At 28.4% G+C, this 26,609-nt stretch overlaps 2 protein-coding genes across 2 annotated transcripts; one reads left to right on the top strand and one right to left on the bottom strand.

Annotated features, from left to right (window-relative positions):
* Positions 1 to 2,264: 2,264 nt before the first annotated feature.
* Bx42 (Puff-specific protein Bx42) lies at positions 2,265 to 15,229 on the bottom strand. Its single transcript, XM_016064748.4, has 3 exons — positions 13,217 to 15,229; positions 10,729 to 10,768; positions 2,265 to 7,196 (listed from the first exon to the last, which is right to left on the bottom strand). Exon 1 carries the CDS (start codon positions 14,826 to 14,828, stop codon positions 13,218 to 13,220), a length of 1,611 nt encoding a protein of 536 aa, XP_015920234.1. The 5' UTR covers positions 14,829 to 15,229; the 3' UTR covers positions 2,265 to 7,196; positions 10,729 to 10,768; position 13,217.
* Positions 15,230 to 15,232: 3 nt separating this feature from the next.
* Positions 15,233 to 23,640, top strand: Pgls (6-phosphogluconolactonase). The gene is made up of 5 exons (XM_016064754.4): positions 15,233 to 15,531; positions 17,474 to 17,674; positions 19,633 to 19,778; positions 21,836 to 21,976; positions 23,348 to 23,640. Exons 1-5 carry the CDS (start codon positions 15,405 to 15,407, stop codon positions 23,456 to 23,458), a joined length of 726 nt encoding a protein of 241 aa, XP_015920240.1. The 5' UTR covers positions 15,233 to 15,404; the 3' UTR covers positions 23,459 to 23,640.
* Positions 23,641 to 26,609: the final 2,969 nt, after the last annotated feature.

Genomic DNA, 26,609 nt, shown 5'->3' on the forward strand with positions numbered 1-26,609 from the left:
GTGCTATACTAAAATTAATCGAAGCATCAAATTCCTCAACCTCATACAACATAGATAATCCAGTCAACTATCATTCTGCAATATTTTAGGATTCTTAAGTGAATGAATGCAATATGAACTCCTCAACTGCAATGGCTTTCAGTTTTTTTCTTCACCATTTCACTTATTCTCCAAATCTGAGACAAAAAATATAAGCTAGTTCTAATAAATAACTATAGCTTTCTCTTTGCTTACATTTGATGTTAATTAAATCAATTGTTTTTACGAGAAGTTCGAGTTTTTTCGGAAAACGTGAATTTCTATAGAGATTAAATTAACTTGCAAAATTTGAAAATTAAATTTGTAATATATGTTCATAACCAGTAATTTTAGATAGACTATAAATATTTAGCCCTCAGTCAAGAGCCACCAATATGTATGTTACTTAGTTAATTTGCATATAAACTAATTTTGCGTCAATAAAGTGCGGAATCAAGGGTTTTCCACATCTTATCTAATAGCTAATTGTACATTAACGGCTTGGTGCGTAGCTAGATTTCTCAGATGCTTTTAATCCTCTTTACTGTTCATAAATAAACTGATGATGGACATTTACTCGATTTATCAGTTTATCTTTTGATACATGCAAAATAATGCCCTCGCAGGAATCATTTTAGCAGTCAAAGGAAACGAACATCTGCACAGTGGAGAAAACTAAAAAATTTACTGCAACCTTCTGACTACTTAACTGCGCAGTGGGGAAAATAAAAACAAGGTTCGGACTACTAAAGGATCGAATTACTCATTCATGGTAATCTGTGCAAAGGTATTTTTCAATACAAAACTCTTTCAAGAGAGAAAATTTTAAAATAAAATGAGGACAAGTGCAACACGTATTCAAAGAAATATGAGAGTATACTATTTTATATAAATAAGTAATCCAAATTAAATATTTAAAAAAAATACATTAGTTTGAATAACATTTGTTCGAATAAATCTATTTATCACAAACTAGATCTCAAATATGTAAATTTGTATTAATTTGTTACGAAACTAGACAAGTATGTTTATTGAATAAACATAATTTTTTTGCAGTTTTCAATTCTCAACTATCAAAAAAGGTGACGTTCAAATAATACGTAAGCATCTAGGGAGAGTTGCGATTTGCTTATTTCTGCTCACTAGGTTAGATATTAAAATCCCATTATTTTCAAAAAAATTTTTAAAATTTGAAGGAAAAAAAATTTCCACAAAATAATTTGGGTAACAATTAAACTTGGAAAATTTTTAATATTAATATAAAAATTAGGTTTAAGGAAAGAAAATATCGGAAATATTTTAAGCACAGAAGGGAAACACAATAAATTCTTTAAAAAATACTCAAAATATTATAAAATTAATTGAAACATAAATTTTGTTTTATACATAGTTACATCATTTACTCGAATTTAGTCCTAAATTTTAGATTGCTATTTTAAAAGTGTAAACATAAAACAAAGGAGACTTTCTTAATTAACATTTGAGGGGCTTTGAGACTCATTTTTGCTGAAAATCTGAGGATAATTTATCTCAATAGTTAAGTCAAGTGAGTGATCGAAAAATTTGTCTCCTTAATGTTAATTTCACTTTTTGGGTATTTCACCGAATCAGTATAATTTTAAGTTAATCAAAACCTGTTTTCACACAATTATAAATTTTTTTTTGTTTAAAGAACATTGCACGTAAAAATTAATATTAATTATTTTATTTAATAATTGTTCAAAAAATTTAGATTCTATGGTAAAAAATTTCTTCGACATTATCTTAAATAGTATGCAAATTCAAAGTGCAAGATTTGTACGAAATTGAACGAATAGTTTCTGAGACAGAACTCACAAAAGCTCATTTCAACCCACAACACAATGGTATTTAAAATAGCTTACTAGTTAAAAAGGGTTCTTTCATATGAAGAAAAAGCTTTTTAAAATAGCCTTTAGAACCCTCATCTCAAAACCCGCTATTTTGGATTTCAGGGTAAGTTTTTACACAAAACAAATAGTAATTCACTCTATCTTGATTTTAAGCTTCTTTATCAATATCAAAGCTAGTTCAGGGGCTAGCAAGTGATAGCAACAAGAAAGCTTAGGCTAGAACTAATCTAAAAATTAAACTATAAAATCCAGAGTATAGGATAAAAATAATTTCAAATGAACGTTCTAAACAGATTTGTATAAGTTCATGAAGTTGACACGCAGTATTGATCATAAGGCAGAGCCCATTAATTACTACAAAGAAAACATTACAAATGATGAAAAGTTCTTTATATCTGTAATTAGGCAACAAAATTCATGAACTAACATAAGTAAGTCACATTTAAAAAAATACAATGTCCATATATCAGAAGTCAACTATTGTGTTCACAACTTTAAAAACAGAAAATACAAGTTCAAACAACTGCATCTGATCTCTGACATAAAGATATTATCAAATAGATAATCAAATGCTCTTTTTGTGATAAATCAAATGTCCAGAAATTACAAATCAAACAAACAATTAGTAATGCTTAAAATATAAAAATTTAACATGACATTTAAATGCACAGCAGAGTTTCTGTAAACAACCACCTCCACTATTTAGCAAACAAAGTGTGTACAGTACTGACTGTTTTACTAAAGATCTCTCCTATCTCATTGTCAAGAGCACTTTTGCTAACGGCGGATGTAAGTTATACAACATTTAGGACAGGTTTTAACTCGGTTTTTGATAAATAGATGAACTAATGCAAAAGGTATGAAAGCTCCCCAATGAAATATACATTTTCTTGTTTCCATAGCAACAGACAGCCTTAGACACTGTGGCAGAAAGAATTCTCTATTTAAACAGTGATAAAATTATAGACCAAATACCAATCGATTTTTAAATCCCAATCACCCATGTAAGCAAAGAATTGTTTTCAAACTTGCAAAATTCTCAAAAGCAACTAATTTATTTTAAAATTCTTCAATAGGAAAACAATATATACTAATAAAAAATAAAGTATCAGCAATGAATACTGCATGATTATGAATATACTGCAATAGAAAAATTAATATTATGTGACAAAAAATTCAAAATTGAGGTTTATATATTTGACACTTATAAGCTACATAGTGCATGTTTTTAAAATAAATAAATTTTTTTTAAAATTATTTTAGCATAGACAATATAAGCAAAGGATAGAAAACAGTTGTCAAGACACTTTTCTCAAAATCTATCAGGAGGCACTTATGTTGTTTCTCAAAGTGCTAATAAAGTTTGTCAAGAGCTTGAAGTAAAGCTTCATTTTTATAAATATAAATCAAATTAATAGGATTCTATGAATTTAAGAATCTTGTTTTATTAAAATATAGTTGTGTAGTAATTATTGAGAGTTGATAAATTAAAACCACTAGTATTGAATAATTTAGAATACCACTCAAATAAGTGTTTATTAATAAACCAAATAGCATTAAAACAAATTTCGAGCATCAATTTTCTAGAATTAAGATTTTTTTTAAAAACAAAACACAATAAGCAATCATGGACTCAAATAAGCAGAATCACGGATTTTAACAGAATAATGAAATTAAATTATTATCTCCCTAGCATAAAAAATTAAAGAAAATAACGTTAAAAAGTAGCAAATAGACCGACAAAAAAAAAAAATTGAACTTAGTAAAGTTTTTATATTTAATCAATAACTGTTGTACATGATTCTTTACTGATTAGGGGGTGGTTAGTTTAAAGAAGCTTTGCAGTATATTCCATAGCTGCCAACTTCTACTTTATCTACTACTAAGAATAATCAAGATCAAATAAGGTATGTAGAAATTCACATTTTGGTTTTAAATTTTTTTGCAAAAATTTAAACTATTATTCAGATTGTTCTAATGTACATTTCAACACCTATAACAATGGTGTAAGACATACAACAAATATTCCTCATTTTATATGAGTTAGCTTTAAGAAAAATTAGATGTTTTTCTCAGACAAAATTTTAAAAATATGTGCTTTTCTTATGAAAACTATACTATTAAACAGTACAATGTAAAGGTGAAATGTAAAAATTGGTCAATACAGTTTCAAAATTGAACTTTTTTCTTAATGAAACACAAATAATAAGCCTAAAACATGAATGATAAATTTAAGACAACGTAGTGAGCCTAGTAATGTACAGTAAATAATACAAATACATTAAAGCGAGTTGATTAAAAACTGATAAGAATTAAAGCTGTTTTTTTTTTAAGCTGATCAACAAGTTAATGCTTCTAATTTCCTAGTTTAAAAATCAATTTTAATTCAGGAGGAAAACAAGCATTGTTGAAAAGAAAACACAATTAAATAGCCAATTCCCATGCATATACTGAATCTGGGTATACAAAAAGTTGGCAGCTATGATAATATATTTTACAATAAAAATAAAAATATGGAAGAAAAAAAAAACATACAAAAAAAAGCTAGTTATACAAACAAACTTAAGCAAATGTTATTTTATAAGACTATAAAGTCATTTTACAAAATTTTGTGATATTTTATGCAAATATAATGTCATACATATTTTTTTAAAAGTAGTTTAGTTTATAAGAATGATAATGAGACTTCACAAGAAATTTGTACCTCTTTATGTACAATACAATGAATACATAGGTGAAAGCAGCTATCAGGATAAAAAGCTATAAGCTTTAAGGTACTTACGTATTATTCAGACAACCATTTTCACCAACATCACGTCAGATTAATTTTGGTATCTTTCAAATTTATTTTTATACAGTAATTAATTATAAAAAATTGACAAAATACAAATTATTGCAAAAAATAATATCATATTTAATTTTGAACCATTTTCAAATTTGGCGAAAATGATCAGATGGGATAATACGCAAGTTGCAATTTTGCAAGGACCACTAAATTTTTAACAGATAATTTTCTACTTGCTCGTTAACTAATATTCACATTTATTAAACTATAAATTTAATAACATTGCGAGAAAGGTAATACAAAAATTCTATCTAAATAATTTGTTCATTTAAACTAACGCAAAAGGATCTAAAAATACATTGTTTTAGATCAAGAAATAGAGCACAATATTAAATTAAAAATTTTTGCCTTTTTCTTTTGTAACCAAAATGGCAGGTTTCTTTAGCAATGGAAAAATCTCTAAAAAAAACTTGTATCAGAAGAAATATATTTCTTCCAACTTAGTGGAAGAAATGGGAGAAAATCTTTTTCAAAATGAAATATCAAGCATTAAAACAGCATTTTAAACAGTTTATAGTTGCAATCAAGTTAAAATAATAGCATTTATTTTCAAGTTACTTAATATATCATTTTTGCATAAGCGAGTACTGAAAAGAAAAACACTTGGAAAAAAAATTTAATGAATTTGTTAAGAAATTAAAATGACAGTAATTTTATAATCATAAAAGAACTAATAAAATAACAAAATCAAATTTAATTAATACTACTAAATTAACAAATCACATACTTATCTTTAAATTTTAGAATTATTTGGTTTTTCAGAGGTCGATTTACATAACCGACATACCAGAAATTTGCTATCTTGAAATCAAAAACAAGGGTTGTACACCAGAATATTTGATATATTGAATTTAATCGGCTTAAACTTAAGCTTTTTTTTAATACTTTTAACCATTTGTATTGGCCTTTTATTGTTGCTTCTGTTTTTTTCCAGTGTCTACCTTGATTATAATACCATCACACATTGTAGCTCTTTTAATATTTTAACTTGCTGCCACTTTTGCCTTTTTATCTAATCATCAAAGTTTACAATACAAAGTTACTAATACAAAATTTACAAATAAGCATAATTTACAGAGAATTTAATCACTAGATAAACACAGATAAGTGAATTTTATGAATAATCCCATCAAAGACTATCAGCTATATATGTTTGTATGTTCTTTTAACCTATAAAACAGGTGTAAAAACCTTTAATTGTGAAGTTAGCAGTATTTCATTATTTTTCGATAACCTTATTATTAATATTTTAAAGATATGCCGCCTTTCTGACAGTTTTAGACTTTCATAAAGAATACCAACTAGATGCTTTTTTTTAATCAGAAATAATTTTCTGTAACAAAACTAAAATACAAAAAGCAATTTTTTTAAATTCTAAATTTTAGTTCCAAATCATAACAATAAATAACAATCTGAATATTGAAGTGATTGTTTCAAATTTAATTGCTGAATAAATAGTTTAATTCTGCTTTGTGTGAAGAAATAATTTTTCAGCTGAACTGAAAAAAAAAAACTCTACAATGCGAGAATTAAAAATTTTCCTAACAGTGAAAAACCAGGGAAAAGAAAAAGATACTATAAACTTTCTGCGGAATGAAATCCTATAGAAGTTTACATTTTTCAGTAATGCCTTACACATACACATATACTAATAATATGAAAAGAAACTAATTTAGGATATAATCCACAGAACAAGCTGACAAAATTTTTAAATGTGTAGCAAAGCTTTACTGAAAATCTTTCTTATAATAACAAAGAAAACTTTTTGTATTTATATTAAATAAAATGCAAAATGAAATAATAAATATTTCAAAAAGCAGATTTTTTTTAAAATAACAACAAAATATATTTCCTAATGAAAATAAAAAGCAATTTATAAAAGCATGAGAAAACTGATACACAAAATTAAGATGTCATTTTGTTTAAAAAAAAATCAAAATATGTGGGAACAAAAGATTTTTGTAATTGCATAGCTAAAATTAAAATTTCTAGTAGCAGACACCCATGAACTTTAATAAAACATGACCTATAGGATTCATTGATTATGATTTACCATTTGACACGAAGAAAATATTTAGAAATCCCCTGAACATGAAAGTATAATGAAATTATAAAACTGATAAATCATTGAAAACTGAAGCAAAATTTTCATTAATCAGAAATAAACATAACAGATGTATGCAATTGACATTTAGTTACATAAGCGTGTTCTGACTTAATAATAGCTCATGAAAACATTTTAATATATTTGAAACCATGTTCTTCTTAATATAATATTAGTTTCTGGAAAGTATGCAGTGCTTTTAAGTGTATGAGTTTACTATAAAGCACTATAATTTACAAGGATGAAAAAGTATTTCAGTTCAAACACTTTAAATACTTAAGGCTAGAAAGAAACAGTCATAAGGTCCTCAGCAAAATGTTCAGTCAACCTGATAGCTGCTGGCTTTGTTGAACTGGTGCTAAAATTGGAAGGGAAAAAAATGAATATCAGATAAATTTAGTAAAGAAAATCACAAGCAAATTAATTAATCTACACAAAGTCTTATTTGATAAGATAACTAAGAGTGTATAATTATAATATACTAGTGGGCTGCGCCCCCTGCTCGCTAGCACTCGCCAAACCCCGAAAATTGCTACTCAATCTTAGATGGTTTGCTTCGCAAACCAAGCTCGCTTCGCTTGCTACTAACTTAGGTACATTGCAAATGCACAAAATTCTAAGAATTCAAAACAATCATTCAAATCCATATGGATGGGTGCTCTAATGTAAACAATAACAAACGTCCTTAAACCGGAAGAAATTTAGAAAATTTCCGGTGTATCCCTCCGCTTATGTTATAACTACGAGGCGATATGTGAACAAGCCTAATATTCTATGCAGCTCTGTTATTGTAATTTGGGTTCAAATCTAAACATAATTGTACCATTCATAATAGCTTTTAGAAATGTATTGATTCTCAGAGGTCGTAAGGCCAAAAAAAATTTTGGAAAGTTAATATCTCATTGTGAATAATTCTTAAGGTTTGCCATGTTTTGTGTTTTATCCCTTATTTGGCTACATTTGAATAAAATGTCGCTAAGAATATCTTTTTAAGTTAGCTTAATTAGAAAATATTCTAGTGATTATAATATTAATATGATAATGCTGAAGTTTAAAGGCTGAAAGAAAGAACTCGGTACATGTGAAATACTGCAAAAGATATGATGCAATAATATGATGGCGAATTTTTTCAATCTGCGGCGTAAAAATATATCGGAAGCAGTAACCCGGAAGTCTTAAAAGAGCAATTTTACCACTAGCGCCACCACCTTTAGCTTTACACGATCACCCATCCATAAAAACTTTTTTTCTTAAAAAAAATTACATCTTTTTAGTAAATATTAAGTCATTAAAATAAATTTGAATTCAAATAAATGACATGTAATTCGTTAAACCTATTAGAAATGTGCTATAGTATAAAACCTTAAAGTGCAACAGCAGGACTGAGACTCATTTTTCAATGAATAACTAATAACAATAATAAAACAAATAAATTCGTGATATAAATCAAAAATCGTCAAATAAATTAGTAATATATAAATTCGTGGAAAAAAAAAGCGCTTTTGACAAATTACTAAAATAGAGATCTATCGACAAAGACTACTCACTTCTGCTTAGCTTAATAGTATGAGATTGCCACAGCTGATAGGGTGAATTTCGGAAGAGATCACATTTGGTGAGAATGCTCATGCTCTCTCTGGTTATTTTAGTTTCTGTTTTTAAAACCGCTATGTGTTGAGCCATTTCAGCTAGATTTGGCATGTGACATTTTTAGCGGCAATCATTGGTCGATTTTCTAGCGTTGCCATTCGGGGAGTTGTAATGAGGCTTTTTTTATGAGAATATATATATATAGATATAAGTGTATAATTATATTTAATAAAAAAATTTATAAAAAAAAGTAATTGATTGTAACATATATTGGGGAAATGAAATGGGTTTTTTTTCCCATCATATCACGGAACACAAAAATTTATTTTAAAATAATTCAAACAGAAAATAAAAGAAATTACAAGATTTTCAGAATGAAAGCATAAATTATATACAGGGTATCTGCTACATTTTAGATTTTCAAATTCATGACTTTTCATGATTTTCCATGACTAATTCCAAGAATTTTTCATGACTTAACTAAATTACTATTTTCTCCGTCAAAAACGCAACAATAAATTAAAAAAAGCGTTATAATAACATTAATTGAAATGATAGGTATAACCAAACTGCTATACTCTGAATCTTCATCTTTATAGATTTAAAATTTAAAAAACAGAGTAAAGAAAGAGTTGAAACAATAAAATAGCTGAAAAAAATACAAAAGCAAATAATTTTTTTTCTGCAGAATTATATTCCAAAGATGCCGGCCAGGTGGCCGAGCGGTCAGCGTACCTGACTGTGAAGCCAATGGTTGCGGGTTCGAATTCCGCTCAGGGCATGGATGTTTCGCTCTGTGTGTGTACTCTTTTGTGTGATGTGTGAATGTGGCCCACCCTATAAACGGGTATGTGGCAGTGTGGCGTGGGTAATGTTGCTCACCTCCGTGACTTAGGTTCACAGGTGCCCACTGGGTAATGTTAAATGAGTAACAACTCCGGCATCTTCGTAGGCGAAGAACGAAAGTTCAGTGCCTGCCGTTAAAAAATAAAAAATTCCAAAGATACTTTTCTTGTTCATCGAAAAGGAAAGAAATACTCCTGACACTCTGTTCTCATTTCGGAGTAAAAAAAATTCGCCAATGACTGGTTTGCTTCAACTAGAATTTTAAATTGATAAAATAAAAAAAAAAATAGAAATTCTTAAATCACACAGTGAAGAGTTTAAAAAATAATTCGCTCTAGAAATGATGTTTTTTCTTTCATTTTTTGACAGAACACCATAATTTTTAAAGAACATGATAAAATAATTTTATATTCTAATAAAATATGCCTGAGTGGTGATTTTGTTTGGAATTCAAATGCTTGGAACAGTATGAAATTGGGGGGGGGGGATTCCATTTCATAAATTGGATTTTTCAGAGACCTAAATTCATGACTTTCCACAAATTTTTTTAAAAAATAGTAAAAATCATGACATTTCATGACAAATTTTGTTCAATACTGAAAATCATGACTTTCCAGGTACGCGGATTCCCTGTATATAAGTATTTTAATGAGTAAGATAAATTGTGTAAATTATTATTTTAAAGATAATTTATACAGTTTAAATGAAAATTAAAACAAAACCTTATAGTAAAAAATAACATTCAAAATTTATTTGATATTATACTTCAGATATTATTTCTATTTCTTCAATTATTAGAAGTTTTATGTATTTTAAATAGGAAACATTTTCTTCTCAATTCTTTCCAAAAAAAAATTAAGCTAAAAAAAAAAAAACTAAATTACAAACAGAGGGCAGCTTAAATGACTCCCTCCATTTTTTACATTTCTCATGTTGCAATAACATTATTTAAAAATATCGGGATTCTAAATACCTCGTGGAAATACATGGCCCTTATTTAGATGTATAAAAGGTAGAAAAATAAATTGGATTTACAATAAAATGGACACAAAATTGTATCAAAAAGTGATTATTTTTTAAATGTGCGGCTAGAAACTCGTGTGGCATAGTAGTTAAAAAAAATAAAAAACAGGATCATCTAAATCCCGAGGAAAATCATTGCAATAATTGCAAAAAACACACTTAAACTTATAATGAAATCAGCACAAATAAAGCGCGTCAAAGAGTAATTATTTAAATTTGCACATTGTAATAAAAATCTTAATTTTTAAAACCCTGTGAGAATGTAGAGCAATAACTGCCTAAAAAATGGTTGAAAAGTAACTTGAATTTACAATGAAAGCTATACAAACAATATGAGTCAAAAGGTGATTATGTAAATGTATGATAAAGACTAAAACAAACAGCTATATAAGAAATGGAACAATACAATAAAATTAATGTGATGGACTTACCTTCATAAAAATGGCTTCAAATTTTCTAGAACACATAAAACTAAAAAAAAAAAGGTTAACTTCATTAAACAAAAAAAGAATAATAATAATTAAAATCAAAATGATTTTAAACATGCAATTTTAACCTTTTATCTAAATATTTAGTAAAAAAATTAAAATTACACCTCAGATACAACGTAACAATCCTATTTATAGCAAGTCTGTTTTTCAAAGCTCAAAGCAAAAAAAAAAATCAGAATTTTGAGCTTTAAATTTCACGTAAACCTTTAATTATTCATGCCAAGATAGTTTAAAGTTATTACTTTGCCTCAAGTGAAAGGCACTTAAGAGGGTATTTCCATTTTTCCACTTTCAGAAAATAGTAGAGCCTGAGTTTTCCATGGGAATAAAAAAGAGCAGGGTGCCTCCTCCTATAAAAGGATACTTTGAATTTTGAAAGGATGCCACTTAATACCATTAAAATTTATCAAAATGTATAATATTAAGTAATAACTGTCAATCTTTAATTTTTAAATTACCCTAACTATTTTATGTGTATATTTCACAAAGTAATTTGCATTTATTATCAAAATAATAGAAAAATAGTTAAGGGTATAAGCTAAAAGACAATCTTTTGTGTATAAACGTTCTTCAAAATAAAATAAAAAGTCAACTAAAAAAAGGATTATTTGATTAACAACTTTAATGTTTTTTTTTATTATATTTTAAACTGATAATTTAGAGGTACATTTTTAAATAAAATGCATTTATTAAAGGATTTTATTTCTAAATAAAGTGTTCAGGGGCTAAATATCAAGCAAATTTTAACTACATAACTCAGGGTTCGCCATGTGGGCCCACTCTGAAAAAACTCACACGGGTTTTATTGAGTGGGCCCACTTTGAAAAAACCCACATGGAACGATAAATGGGGTTTTTCAACAAAAAAAATTCATTAAAACTTAGCAATGCACATTTACAGGGGCCCCCATCAGGGGGGAAGGTGGGCGCATGATGCACCCACTTAAAGCTTGGGGGGGGGCATTTTTACATTAAATAAAACGAATAGCTTGGGGGGGGGGGGCACTGCACATTTACTTTTATATAATTTATTGTGAAGCATAAATTTGTCAAATAGAGTTGCATGATTTATATGATTAAGTTTTTAATATTTGGAAAATAAAAGAAACTCGAATTCTATAATTTTATAGTACTATTGAAAACTTTAAGTGGGTGTTTTCAAAAAATAATATTTTAATGCTATTAAATCAAATAGAAATTCAAATAATATAGTCTGAAAAGATCAATTTTTCAAATATAGTTGCATGCTTTATATATTAATAAACAGGTTATTATTATTAATTCATATGTTTAAAAAAATTGAAAAGAAACAATGTTTTTTATTAAGTGATACAGTAACAAATTTAAACAGTTTTATTTTCTGGCTTTAAAAACATAAGGTAAAACTTTTTATAAGAGAACTTTTTAAAATTATTTATCTAAAAATGAAATAATTTTTCTAGGGCTAATTATTTGAAAAAAATGGGACAAGTAACTGATACTCTTTATAATTATACGTAATTTTAATTTCACTTCATAATAATAAAAATATGGAAGATCATTAAATATTTATTTCAGTTTTTTATTAAAGTCAAAAGTCAGATGAAATTTTTGTTTTTACTGATAATAAATATTTACAGATTCTAATTTTATAATAGGTAGGTAATATATATATGTTCAATAAATATTGTAAATAAATGTGCGTGAAAACAAAAAGATTAATAAACTTGTTCCTCTTATATTACTGCATTTATATTTTATAATGCTCGAGTTAAAAATTGTGAAACGTTAAATACTAAATAAATAAGATTTAAATATGTATTAGTGATAATGTGTTATTTAAACTTAATATAAAATACACATAACAAAATTAAAATAACTTTTTGGATTTATTTCTATTTTTAAGCTTATACAACACTTTTTATTAAATAAAAATAGTTACACAGTAAAACTTAAAAGTTTATGAGCACTAAATGAAAAAACCCAATTTTCAAATAAAACCCAATTTTTCCTGGGCGTTTTCAATAAAACCCAGGAGGGTTGGATTTTTACTAAAATACCCGGGTTTTTTCAAACCCTGATAGAACTAGACGGCATAAGAAAAATCTTACTACAATGAAGAAATGAAATTAAAAATTAAAGATCATAATTATCAATAACTAAATGAATCAGAAGTGGATTTCATTAAAACAGGTGGTTAAAAAAAAAAAAAAACTTTTCCTGAAAAAATAAAAAGGCAGTTTTTGAAGGATACGCGGCTATTTTTACAAAAAGGGCAAGGAGGACGCATTGATAGGAATCAAAGGGCAGCCGGGACGAGCCACCCTTCTAAAAACACTTAGGGAGAACACTGGTAGAGAACATAATACATACAATCGTAATTAAATGTAAATTGTGAAACAATAGAAATAATATAAACAAGCTATCTCTCCTGCCTTTTCTTAACTAACCTTAATCCTTCCGTCGCTTGCCTCTATCTCTATCATAGTCACGGTCATCAGTAGGACGCTTACTAGCCTTCTTAGCTTCAGTCAAAAATTTATCCAAACCAAAAGGATCTTCCTCCTCCTGTTTTTCAAACTGAACAGGTCCATCCCGTCGAGCAGAGCGATCAGTACCGGCAAATTCCCTATCAGGAACAAATCTTGAGGTTTTCACTAATTTATCGAAATCTTCACCATAAATATCCTTATCTGTATTAGCTTTGGGCCTGTAAATATTATTACTAACAGCCTGCTGAGATCGCCAAGGCTTGTCATATACATTATAATCATCCTCTCCACCAAAGCCACTGTCCATACCTTTAGAGGAGTTGAATAAGCGCTGATCGAACTGCAATTCGTTAGACTGCCTTGCATTTGGCATACCGAGTGCAATTTGTTCACTTATGTCCCTTTCTCTCTGCTTCTCTAGCTTACTACGCTTATCAGGAGCAGCTCTTGCAATATTTCTATCTCTAGCACGCTCTTTATGTCGCTCGTATCTCAAATTCTCACGTTCTCTAAGCTCATCATCTTTGTCAGCAGACGGTTGACTCCGTATTCCGGCACGCTGTTCTCGAGCTTGCTGAGCCAACTTTCTAAGATGTTCTTCTTTCTTTTCTTTCTCTTTTTGAGCTAATTTCTTTTCCATTTGGGATCTCGTTTCCACCGCTTCTCTAGCCTTCCTGTCAGCAACATACAACGCCTCGGCTAACTTCGCAAAGTTTTCGTTGACGTGTGTTTGTTGCAAACCGCGACCATCTGCCGCGAGCCTCTTATCGAGTGGGATTGTATATCCTTTTGCATTTTTCCAGTTTGAAATGCATGGCGGTATCCTCCACTCCTGTTGTTCTTTAACTGTAACTTTTCGTGTGGGGGAGTGCATGACAGGTGCGGGCGGGGAAGGTGGACCACGGGGGATCTTCTTATTAATCTTAAAATGAGGTGGTTCCATAGGATCTTTTTGAACTTCAACCATTCGAATAATTCTTTGCTTTGCACCTGAATTGAAGGCGAATCCTTGCTGTGAAGGGGTGTACCGTATATACTGTACTGGTCCAGTCTTTTCAGCAGCCCTGACTGGCATTGCAGCTGATATCTTAGTGTGAGTCAGTTTTTCAAGAGCGAGCCTTGTTGCCTCGGTATTATCCTCGACTTCTTCCTCATTTGGTTTTTGTAAAGTAGGATCATCCTCATTTGTGATCTCTGATGGCAGAAGATCTTGAAATTTATGATAAACAACACGATCTTTACTATGGCCCTGGCGGGCAATAACATCATATTTAATTTTTCCTTGTGCATCTAGCTGCACAGGCAAATTATTAGCATTAGTTTTTTCTTTTTTCTTCCCTAAACCAAGAGGGAATTGTGCAACGTGAATTTCGGGAAAAGCTCCACCATCACCGAAATCTTCAACAGCTCGAGGTACCCAACCTTTCCTGGCACCATAGGGTGGTGCAGATCGAGAAGCAACGACGAGCTGTTTTGAAGCAGAATTGCGTTTTTTGATCCGTTCAATATCATCTCGATCACCAAAAGTTTGAACAACCGGAGCTGGTAACAGAGATTTCAAAGAAGCCATGATAACTTCAAATCTAAAAGAGGCTAATAAGTGCTTTAATAGAACATTAACTAAAGTTATGCGAAACTGATTTTATTTATTATTAGTATTTACATAATTATATAGAATACAAACAAGAAAAATTGACTGAAGTATACAACTTTGCAGATTTTAATCAACTACAACTAACACTTTAAATTTAATACTTGAGTTGAGGAGCAGCAAAATAATAAGATTATTTAATTCTTAAACTAAACTTTAAAGAAAAGAATTTATACTTAATAAGGAAATATGAAATTAATGAAAAAAATGTTACAAAAATATAGTATTTTTAAAGTTTAATTCAAAATTTAAAATTTTTTTAAAATACTGGTTATTATAAGCATGACGTCAATACAAGCATAATGGATTATTCTTGCTTCCATAGAAACAATTTATACCGTTGAATTTTTTCAACTTAATAAACTTAGCAAGTTTAAAATTATATCAAAATGTACACGTAAAAAATGTCATTGAATAAACTCATTGAACGCAAACATTAAATTTATCTTTATGTAATGGTTTTAGTTGGTGTTTACTATTTACTACCTAGTAAATATGGCACCCGTGGAAGTAAATGTATGCTCCAACGAAATTGAAGTTATATCTTCGCTTTCAAAATTAATTGAGAGCAAAGCTAATGAGACTTTGCAAAAAAATAACTGCTTTCGAGTTGGTTTATCTGGTGAGGCATTTATTAGAATGAAAAGCTCATTTTTGTATAATATTGATTATGGGAAAAATACCATTTAAATTTTCAAATTGTTATTTACGGTGTTTTCTACTCAAAAATACTGTAAACAGCAACACAGTTAAAAAATAATAATAATTAACCATTACACACAGCTACAGAATATTTGTCTAATTTTAACAACGCAATGCTCTACTTATATAAGAAATGGGCTACTGATTTTTTAATCGTTAAATTGAGGAAAAATTAATTTTTGTACAAACTAATATAATCACATATTCACTCTGTTTTCGTTTTGAAATTAAGACCAGACTTTAAAATTATTTTATTAAAAAAATTCTTGAACTTAAATACAAACTTTAATGAAACATTAATATGAGGGAATATTAACTAATAAAAACTAGTATTATAAAAGCTTTCGATATTTAATTCTTCTCGAACATTGTTCAGTGCTCCATTTAAAAAATTGTACTGGAAACTGAGTGTAATTTTTTATCTACGCAAAATTTGCTCTAAAATTATAAATGGTGTTTATATTTTATGATTAAATTTACCTTAATTATACTTTAGGGGAACAAACTTTCTTCAGTTTGTTGTTTGCCCTTTTTAGAAAAATTATACATAATCTGATATATTTATACTGTACCAGAAATGTCCTGATTTTTGTCATGATTTTTTGAAAAAATGTTGTCCTCATTTTTGCTTTGGCCCCATATGAATGATAAATGTGAAGCCCTAAATTAATTTTCTTGATTTCATTTCTAAAATCAAAATTTTAGGTCTTCTTTTTTTTTGCAGTCCCTACTTTTGAAAGACACTGTTTGAAAATATTAAATAATTTTAGTTTGGGCTGAAGCAAAAATTAATAAAGATCTTAAATAATAAAGATTTATTATTTAAGATTTATTATAAAGATTTATTATTTTTATTTATAATAAAAATAATAAATAAAAATAATAAAGATTGTGAAGCCGTTATGATGAGAGCCTCCTAACATACATTGATTCCTATCATTACTCCTATCAATATTCATACATTGCCCTACAATACTGGAAGACACTTTTAGTTTTCTGGCTATTCATTCAATCAAATTTCTTAAGCAATCCTTAGAGAAACATTTTATGACTTTAAAGGTGTTTAAATCTTATGATTTCTCATAGTCACTATAGTTATAAGCTTTAAGTGGTTTGAAGAACAGCAATAAATTATAAACAAAAAAGAGTGTTTTTGAACAGCCTATGATAAAAATATGGAAATAAACTTGTATTAATTACTTGGGTTATTATATGCAATAGCAGTATAAAATTTCATAAATTTAGCTTAAATTTCATGGAAATGTGATCATTTTTATAAGAACTTTTTTTTTTTAATTTAGTTTTCCTAATATAATTGTAGAAACGTTCTTTAAAATTAAATAAAAAATTTTATGTCCTTTTTAATTTGTTGTTTAAAAGTTTAGAATTTTTTTTTAAAAAATTCTCTTAGATATAAACATTAAAAATAACACTAATACTGTGCATGCGCAAAAACATAAAATAACATTTTTTATAAAAATTTTGTTCTGAGTCACATTTGTTAAATTTGTGAAAAAAAGTTTGATTTGAATATCTTGAAATTTTAAAAAGTTTTTGTTAATTTTCTAAACAGTTTCGAAAAATAACTGAGTAATTTTGTTTGTTGTTTATAAAATTTTTTATTTATAAAATTTTTACTAATTATAAACTGAAGCTCTTGAAAGAAATTTTAAGAAATTAAATTTCTATCTATAAATTTTTTCCCTTAAAAAAAAAATGATAGAAATGGAAATTTTGTTTCATTTTTCTATTAGGTGCTTAGATTAAAATTTAGCTATTTTTTTAAAGCATTGTGTACTTTTCTGTAATCATAAAAATTCCTGTGTTTTATTATAAACTTAATTATACCTGTTCAATTGTAGGTGGAAGTCTCATTAAATTCTTGTGTAAAGGTTTGCCATCAGTCAATACTAATTGGCAGAAATGGCAATTCTTCTTTTGTGATGAAAGACTCGTTCCTTTTGATGATAAAGAAAGCACTTTTGGGTGCTATAAACGGGATTTAATGCCTCTGATTCCAATTACTGAGAGTCAATTTATCACTATTGATCCAAGTTTAAAGGGTAATTTTTTATAAATGTAATATTTCTAGTTTTTATTGGATTTCTGAATTTCAGAAATGATTATAAATAGTAATGTTATAGAAATTGCTCCCCTTTAAAACATGTATCCTATTTATTTTCTTCAAAATACCTTGAAATTATACCAATCTTTAATCATCCATTTAGCAAATGCTCAGCAATAAAAAATTTACTCCAGAAGTCATTGACATTTATTGTGGAGTAACATCAAAATTGTTAATTCAAGACAATAAACAAAACATGGAGAGAAATAAAGTACCGGGTGAGATGGAGGACAAAGGCCCTATGCTCCTTACAGAGGGAAAAGATCTAAGAGAGAAAAGAGAACATCAAGGGAAATAATATTTCAACTAACTTCTTTTAAACTTTTTCTATATCAAAATATTATGTTATATTGGATAAATGTTTCAACGCTAACATTCTAATGGACTTTAAAATAACACTGCATCTAATGAATAAAAAACTTGGCTTTATTCATTGGTCGTTATAATGGAAAGGTCGCTGTAATTCCAGGTCGAGTGTAGAATTGTATATTACTTTAATATTTTAAATATACTATGAAAACTTCCTGTGTATTGTGACAGTCATCTTAGATTTCTTACAATTTTTTGCAGTTTTAGCAAGATTGTTAGACTTGTCATGTAAAGGATTTCTGATTTCGAAATTCACGGGTTTATGATATCACTGATTTATTGTTTATGACATAGTTCATAACATATTTATGTTCCAAATAATAGAAACCATACATTAAAGCAGTTGGTACTACAGATTATGCATGGTGCGTAACGTTTTTAAAAAGTGCTTATTTTCCATAATTGTTTTTTAAAAGCCTTTGTGGGTGCTTTTTTTTTTTTTAATGTTTTTAAAAAGTGCTTAATTTTCCCTTTTAGAAAATGTGATTTCTTTTTTTTTTTCCATGTCTTTTCACCATGCATTTTGCAAAAGCGTGTTTTTCACATTGTTCTATTCAACGTTTTCACAATTCATTCAACCACAATTCATTTCAGCTTACTGTTGGTCCATAGCATATGAAAATGCTGATCATTTTACATGTTTGATGAAATACTTGCGAGTCCGCGAGTTCATAACATATTTATGTTCCAAATAATAGAAACCATACATTAAAGCAGTTGGTACTACAGATTATGCATGGTGCGTAACGTTTTTAAAAAGTGCTTATTTTCCATAATTGTTTTTTAAAAGCCTTTGTGGGTGCTTTTTTCTTTGAATGTTTTTAAAAAGTGCTTAATTTTCCCTTTTAGAAAATGTGATTTCTTTTTTTTTTTCCATGTCTTTTCACCATGCATTTTGCAAAAGCGTGTTTTTTCACATTGTTCTATTCAACGTTTTCACAATTCATTCAACCACAATTCATTTCAGCTTACTGTTGGTCCATAGCATATGAAAATGCTGATCATTTTACATGTTTGATGAAATACTTGCGAGTCCGCGTGTGCGTCAACTGAGCTGAATTCGGTGATATTCTTGCACTCTCATGCACAACTCTGCTGCGTTTTGCAAGGTATTCTCAATATCAGGTTTAATTTTCAACCCTCTGAAATCGAACCAAAAATCTCTCGATCTTTTTATAGTGGCTAATATATTCAAGTAAAGATTTCTTTGTCAGAAACTAGCTATTTTATCATGATCATGTAAAGTGTTTGAAAATTATTTTGCTTTTTGTTAATGCATTTGAAAGTATTTTTTGAATCCTTAAAAAGTACTTGAAAGGGGCTTATTTTTTGTTGAAATATTTGACTATCCACCCTGTTATGGAAGTTATCATCAAATCATTTTTACGTTTTTTAAAATAAAAGAAATCTCTGTAGAAAAAAAATTTAAATTCTCTAAACCATTTAAAAGTTTTAGGAGTTTCTAAACAAATTAAATTTTTACAATAAAACTGATAAATATTTTTAATAATACTGTATTTTTTATAGGAGAAGATTCAGCTCAAGACTATACACGCAAAATTGAACAAGAATTCAGAATCTCATCATCTTTTCCTAAATTTGACTTATTGCTTTTGGGTATTGGCCCAGATGGTCACACTTGCTCACTTTTTCCCAATCATCCACTTTTAAAGGTAACAAAATAGTCATATTTTTTATAATTTGTATTTGTCTTACTATAATTTGTACTTTGATTCAAGAGAAATATTTTTTAAAAAATATTATAAGAGCTATCCCAAAAGAGATAAATTTTACAAAATTTCTCCATGACTTGAACTGCATAATTATTTTCAACAGATAATTATAAATTACGTTTATGCTGCTTTATTATTACTATTTATGCTTATGCTGTTTTAAATAAAGCTACAATCCTAATACAATGCAAGTAAATGAAATATTTTGGCACAAAAGTATAAATCTAATTTTGGAAACCACTTTAATTGTTTCAGAGTTTTAGAATATCAGAACACTCAATCAGATCACTGCCATTGTTCACAAAAGTGTTCGCTTTTGCATTGAAAATAATTTCTAAAAGGTTTATTTTCTTTGGAAAGTAATTTGTTGTCTCCTGACATTGTAGTGCAACAAGCAGCTTTTCTAATTATCAACTTCTCAAGTTGTTTTTAACAACTTGAGAAGTTTTTTTTTTGAAAAATCAAAAAAAAGTTGATTTTTCAAAACAAAACAAAAAATTGGGGAATGTGATGTATTTAAATCAGGTGAATAACAATTCTATTATTAAAAAAATATGGTTTTTTTTTAATTAAATTTTGTTTATTTCGCAGCTAGTAATAAGTACTTCCTTCTTATCAATGAACAGACAGAAAAACAAAAACTCATCAATCATTCATCATGTCACTATATTTACAACACTAAAATTTACAAGTATCTTATTTTGTTAAAACGTTTCCTAAAACGCTAATTATTTTATTTAAAAAAATCCTGTTGCAACAATTTTTATTTAAAATAATTCACTAAATTCTATTAAAGTACATTTACATGTACATAGTACATTTTTCATCGTTTTCCCCTGAACTTTCTCCTGGAAACAATTTTATACTTATAGACACAAGTGCCTGCCATTAACCCCCCCCCCCAAAAAAAAAGACAATTTTATGCTTTTCCAGAACTAGACAAATGAGGTTAATGCATTTATTCTTGAAACTGAGGCTGTTTTCACCATTAGTTCACAACAGTCTGCAATTAGTGATGTCACCATTTCAATATATGGACCTTTGACTATGGAGTGAATGACTCTGTCCTGAGTGATGGCCTTAAAGAAAAAGAATTTTATGCTGATGGTTATATTCTTTTGTGTTCATCATTCTTTTGAAAGTATTTCATTCGGTTTCTATCTAGTTTTTTATTTTTTTTTCACATAAGAATTTTACAATGCAAATACTAAAACCGAGATGGCTCAAGGGATAGAGCGTTCGCCTTCTAATGAGTTGACCCGTTTCGAATCTCAGCAAAGGCTGATGGATACGAATTCCTTATCCGGCTTGCACCGACCTCAGTGCTGACGTAAAAAATCCTCAGTGGTAGACGGATCATTGCTTAGAGTACCCTTGCCGTCAGACTAACCATGGGAGGTTCTCGTGATTTTCCTCTCCATGTAACACAAATACGGGTTACCTTCATTAAAAAGTCCTCCATGAAGATAAATTTCCTCCAATATTTGATTCAGGAATTCCTTTGTCTTCTGGATTGGGTTCAAAATTACAAGGCTACGGAGTTGAACATCAGTAGTTGTAAACCCAAAATTGGGTTGGCTGTTCAATGAAGGTTATGCTATAAAATAAAATATATGTTATATACTTTCATCATGCATGTATCTGTGTTAGTATGAACTTGTGTATTTGTAGGGTTATGTTAGAAATGCATCTTTTTGCATAAAAATACTGATTAAATTGAAATGAACATAAAATATTTCTGTACAGATATCATTTAAATTCGATATCTCTGCTTTAGTAATACATATATATATATACTATATATATTAGTCATTCAAAATATCTTTTGTTGTTTTATTTCATAATATAAATTTTGGTTAATGAAAAAAGACTTTTGTTTCCCTTCAACTTCATCTTAACGAGGTTTGACTGTACTTCTAATTTCTATTGTTGGTTATTGTTTCATTTCAATAAGAAAACAATTGTTTCAAATCACATATTTCTCTTTTTTTTTATAGGAAGAAAAGAAATGGGTTGCATCCATAGATGACTCTCCTAAACCCCCTCCTAGCCGCATAACTTTGACCTTGCCAGTTTTGAATAATTCCAAGTGTGCTGTTTTTGCTACTATTGGAGAATCTAAGGCTGAAATACTTAAAGTATGGACTAATTTCTCTTACAATATCTTTTATTTTTTAACATCAGCTATTTGAATCAATTTTTGTTAAAAATGTTAATAATAATTTTTCCTGTGATACAATTGCTGCTCTAATTAACCCTAGCTGCTAAAACCTGTAAAAAAAGAGGTATTTTTGCACTGAGACAGAAATGTCTACATCTTCATAAATGTAGAATTGGCTACTAGTCACAAGCTTTTATCTCAGTGTTTTCTATGGACGGAATCAGTGTCAAATTAGTATCAATGTGGTAATTAAATTGATATGATAGTTGCTCCAATCTAAACTAGCTGCTGTAAGTTGTTCAAAAAACTTGCATTACTGTACATGGAAAGAAATTGCTACGTCTTCCAAAATGTAGAATTTTCTTCTAATCCCATAATACAAATCTTTTATCTCAGTGTTTTCTGTAGACATAATTTGACCTTAGTTTTGAGTCAATGTGGTAAATAAATATGATGGTTGTCCTAGTAGATAGATAGTCCTAGCTTTTTTAACTTACTGAGAAAAATCGCATTTTTGTACAAGGAAAGAAATTTTTTTATGACTTTACACATATAGAACTGGCTTCTAAATTACATAATATGAAGCTTATATCTTAGTGTTTTCTATTGACACATTCGACTTCAATTTTGTGTCCATCCATATAGTTACGTGATTGCTGCTACAACTTAGTGGGGGGAAGAAGTTGACTATGTCTTCACTTACACTTTGAAACGTGATGCATCACGATAATTATGTGATGCCAACACCTCCTATAGACACATTCTGACCTTGAGTCAATGTAGTAATTTATTTTGTATTTGTATTATGTCTCCTTTCTGGCTAGTTCTAAAAGAGTTCTAGTTTATCTCAAATCTACAATATGTTGATATGGTTAACTTGCTCATTGACAAAAAAAGTCAAAACACTTTTCCAACCAAAGGTAAAGATATCAGAATAAATTGGAAAAAGCTTAAAACAGCCCCAAAACAGGATATCAAAATTGATCGAAGAATGCTTAAAGCAGTCCCAAAACAGAAAAATCGGCTTTTTTTTTAAACTCTAGGGTTTTTATTGAAATCTTTCATTTATTTGTAAATCAATTCATTCTTTTGATAAGAGTCATTACCGTACTAGAATTAATGAAACAATTAAACTTTTTAACAACGCTTTAGTAATTTACAAATAAATATTGGTACAAATAATTTAATTTTATCACTGTATGTAATATAAAAATTAAATATTGAATAAATTTATTCCTATTAATTAGTGTGCAAACATTAAGAGTTGGTACGTTTACTTCCAATATATTATTAAATAATTAATTGTAAATATAATGGTAATGCTAACAATGTTTGATTTTTTTTTAAGGAAATCCTGGAAGGTAACAGTGTACAACCCCTTCCAGCAGCATTGGTACGTCCCACTCAAGGAGAACTTCATTGGATTGTAGATAGAGAAGCTGCAAAACTTCTTCTGTAACTGCGCATTTACTTAAAATTTTTTCCCCTTAAACGAAACAAATATTCGATGACTTTGGAATCATGCCTTAAATGTTGTGATATTGGTTATTCTTAAAATTTTATATTAATATTTCTAGATTATATATTTTTATTTTGATATAATGTTGAGTTTCTTTTAGAATAAAATCATGTTACATTGTTTCTTTTTTATTGTATTGTTGTTTATCTGAGTTGCAAACTTATTGAATTCGATTATTTATAATACACGAGTCAAGTAACCTTCAGAGTAGCATTTTATTTTATCACTTTTATTCGATAATTTTTCATTATTTACCTCATCTTTATTATAGACAATTCATGATGGACTGTTAACTTTTTCATTTCATTAAATAATAAAAGATAATGAATGATGGGCTATTAACTTTTATTTTATAAAACAAATTTTGAATTATTTTACCTGATTTTTACAATAGACAAAATGATAGTCTTTTAAATGTTTCGTTTTATTAAACAACATTTTCATTATTTTTCACATCTTCATTATAGATAATGCATGATAAGCTGTTAATTGTTTAGTTTTATTAAACGACTTTTTCATTTCCGTTTTATTAAACAACTTTGTCTATTATAAAGCTGAGGTTTCCTCTTCTTTATAATAGACAATTCTTAATAAGCTGTTAACTGTTTTTTTTTTTAAGTTCTTATCCATTATTTACTTTATCTTTATAATAGACAATGCGTGGTAACCTTTTAACTTTGGCTTTATTAAACAATTTTTTTCCTTTCTGTTTTATTAAACAACTTTGTCAATTATAAAAATGAGTTAATCTCATCTTTAAAATATACATGTATGGTAGGCTGTTAACTGTTTTTTTTTTTTTTGTTAAACAACTTTTCCGTTATTTACCTTATATTAATCGATTCATTATAAGCTGTTAACTGTTTTCTTTCTAATCTAAATACTTGCCTCATGCTTGGTATCTGGGAAAGAGGTTCAAGCACTTTTATTATATGAGTTACAGTTGCAACCTCTTGGTTGTGGGTTTTTATGTGGAATATTCCAATCCCTTGTGGAGTGAGCTGTGCTTGTTCTAATTTCTAACAAGTTGGAAACAAATATATATTTTATGTTTAGCTTGATTAATAATTAACTTTGGAAATTTATAAAACTAAACTATCATGCTTTCTCTGTTGAAGTGCTTATTGAACTTGAGAAAATCACATTGTTTAAAAACACCAGGAAGCTATTAAAATACACATTTATTGATTTTGCAGGATAAATTATTTTTCATATTTTTTTAATGTCCCTTTATGTTTCTCTAATTAAGCACTTGAATTTTGAATTAAGCTTAGAAAATACAGGAATCTCTGAATCCAGAAATTCAAATTTCTGAACGATTTTTTTTATTAACTAGAGGGAAAAAAAACCTTCCCACAGTTAGCTTTGATGGCAACAGATGATTCATCTGCCAATATGGCTATTTAGCTTCAGCATGAGTTGTAAGGAAACCAGCTGCTTAAGGTGGTGGACCAAATATTCTATATCTTCTGCATTACAACTTTCATCCAAAGAACATACATAAGAGAAGAAGGCTCGCTTATATAGAAATAATGTAAACCGGTTCTCCAATGGTTAGTACAGGCCGTTTGTAAAAAGAAAAAAACCCAAAATTATGAGACACAGCATCAAAAGATCTTGCAAGGGATTTGCTTCCACCTGTTCCCTAACCACTGCTGGGGTTAGGCAATGGAGTATTTTTTTCTTCTTAGTTATAGTTGCTCTGTTTCAGTTTTGAGTTATTTATCAACAGTATTGTACTATTAAGATATTTTTTTAATTTTTATAATCTATATTCATGGTGCGTAGCATTTTTTAAGGGTGCTTATTTTCGATTTTTAAATGCCCTTAAGGGTGCTTTTTTTCATTGGGTGTTTTTAAAAAGTGCTTAATCTTCCCGTTTTCGAAATGAATTTTTTCCTTTACCATGTTGATTTTCGCTACGAATTATGCAAAAAGACACAGTTCATATTGTTCGATTCAACTTCTTCACAATTCATTCAACCCCAATCTATCTTGGCGTATTGTCAGTACGTAGCGTATGAAAACGCCATTCGTTTTACATTATTCAAACTTCATGATTTTGGACAATATTAAAAAACAATACCAAAAGTTTTTTTTTTTTTTAACATGACGGTTAAAACAAGATAAAATTGTCAATTGTCAAATCTTTCCAAGCCTGCCTAATAATGATATTTTTTAAAGTGCTTAAAAATATTTTTTGAGCGCTTAAAAGATGCTTATTTTTTGTTGAATAATTTGGCTACTCATCCTGATATTGATTATTGCTCATTTTGCTGGTTTGGTCCATAAAAGCTGATTTGGAGAAAAAACAATTTTGAGTGTGAACAAAGTTTTTCCATTTAACAACCCATCTTCAGGGAGAACCGATTTTTCAAGTTATAGATTTTCCAAAACTTAGTAATCCTCAGAATGCACTAAATGACGATCCAATCCTTTTTGTGAAAAATGAACATTCCATCCCCTTGATCTTCATGTCTCTTTTTCTTTGTTTACTACATTGTCCCTTCATTGTTTTTAACTCTACAAATTTGGGATTAAAAATAAAACAAATAGATGGGTGATAATTGTAAAGTAATAACATTCTTCTAAATAATAATAATGTCCAATTTTCTTCTCATTTTAAATATATGAAAATGTTACTCATCAGTTACGTTAAAACTTTAAAAAAAATTGTTGCAACTTGTAAAATCTGCTTTTAACTTATTAAAGATGTGAATGAATTTAATTAGAAAAGAATAAAAACCTTTTGTTTACTTTCTTGAACAAGCAAATACATTATACAATGTTTTATTTTTACAAAATTATATTTAAAATGTATTTGAAAATTATATTTATTTCAAAACTTGTATTTAAATTTTAATAAATAATCTTTTCAAAGTAAGTAAAACTTATTATATCACATAAATTATTTATTGTGTTAATTATGAAAACAAAAAGCTGTTAGGGCATACCTGCAAATCAGAAAGATTATGTTCTTTCTGCAAAGTGAGAAGAGCAGACAGGATAATGAAAGCTTCCCAATTTTTAAATTTACTATCAATCACGATTTTATCTTTAAATTAATGACTCAAAAAATTTTAGTTAGATA

Source organism: Parasteatoda tepidariorum, chromosome 10 (genome assembly GCF_982258835.1).
Source record: "Parasteatoda tepidariorum strain Cologne lab strain chromosome 10, Ptep-v5.0, whole genome shotgun sequence".
NCBI classification, from domain to species: domain Eukaryota; kingdom Metazoa; phylum Arthropoda; class Arachnida; order Araneae; family Theridiidae; genus Parasteatoda; species Parasteatoda tepidariorum.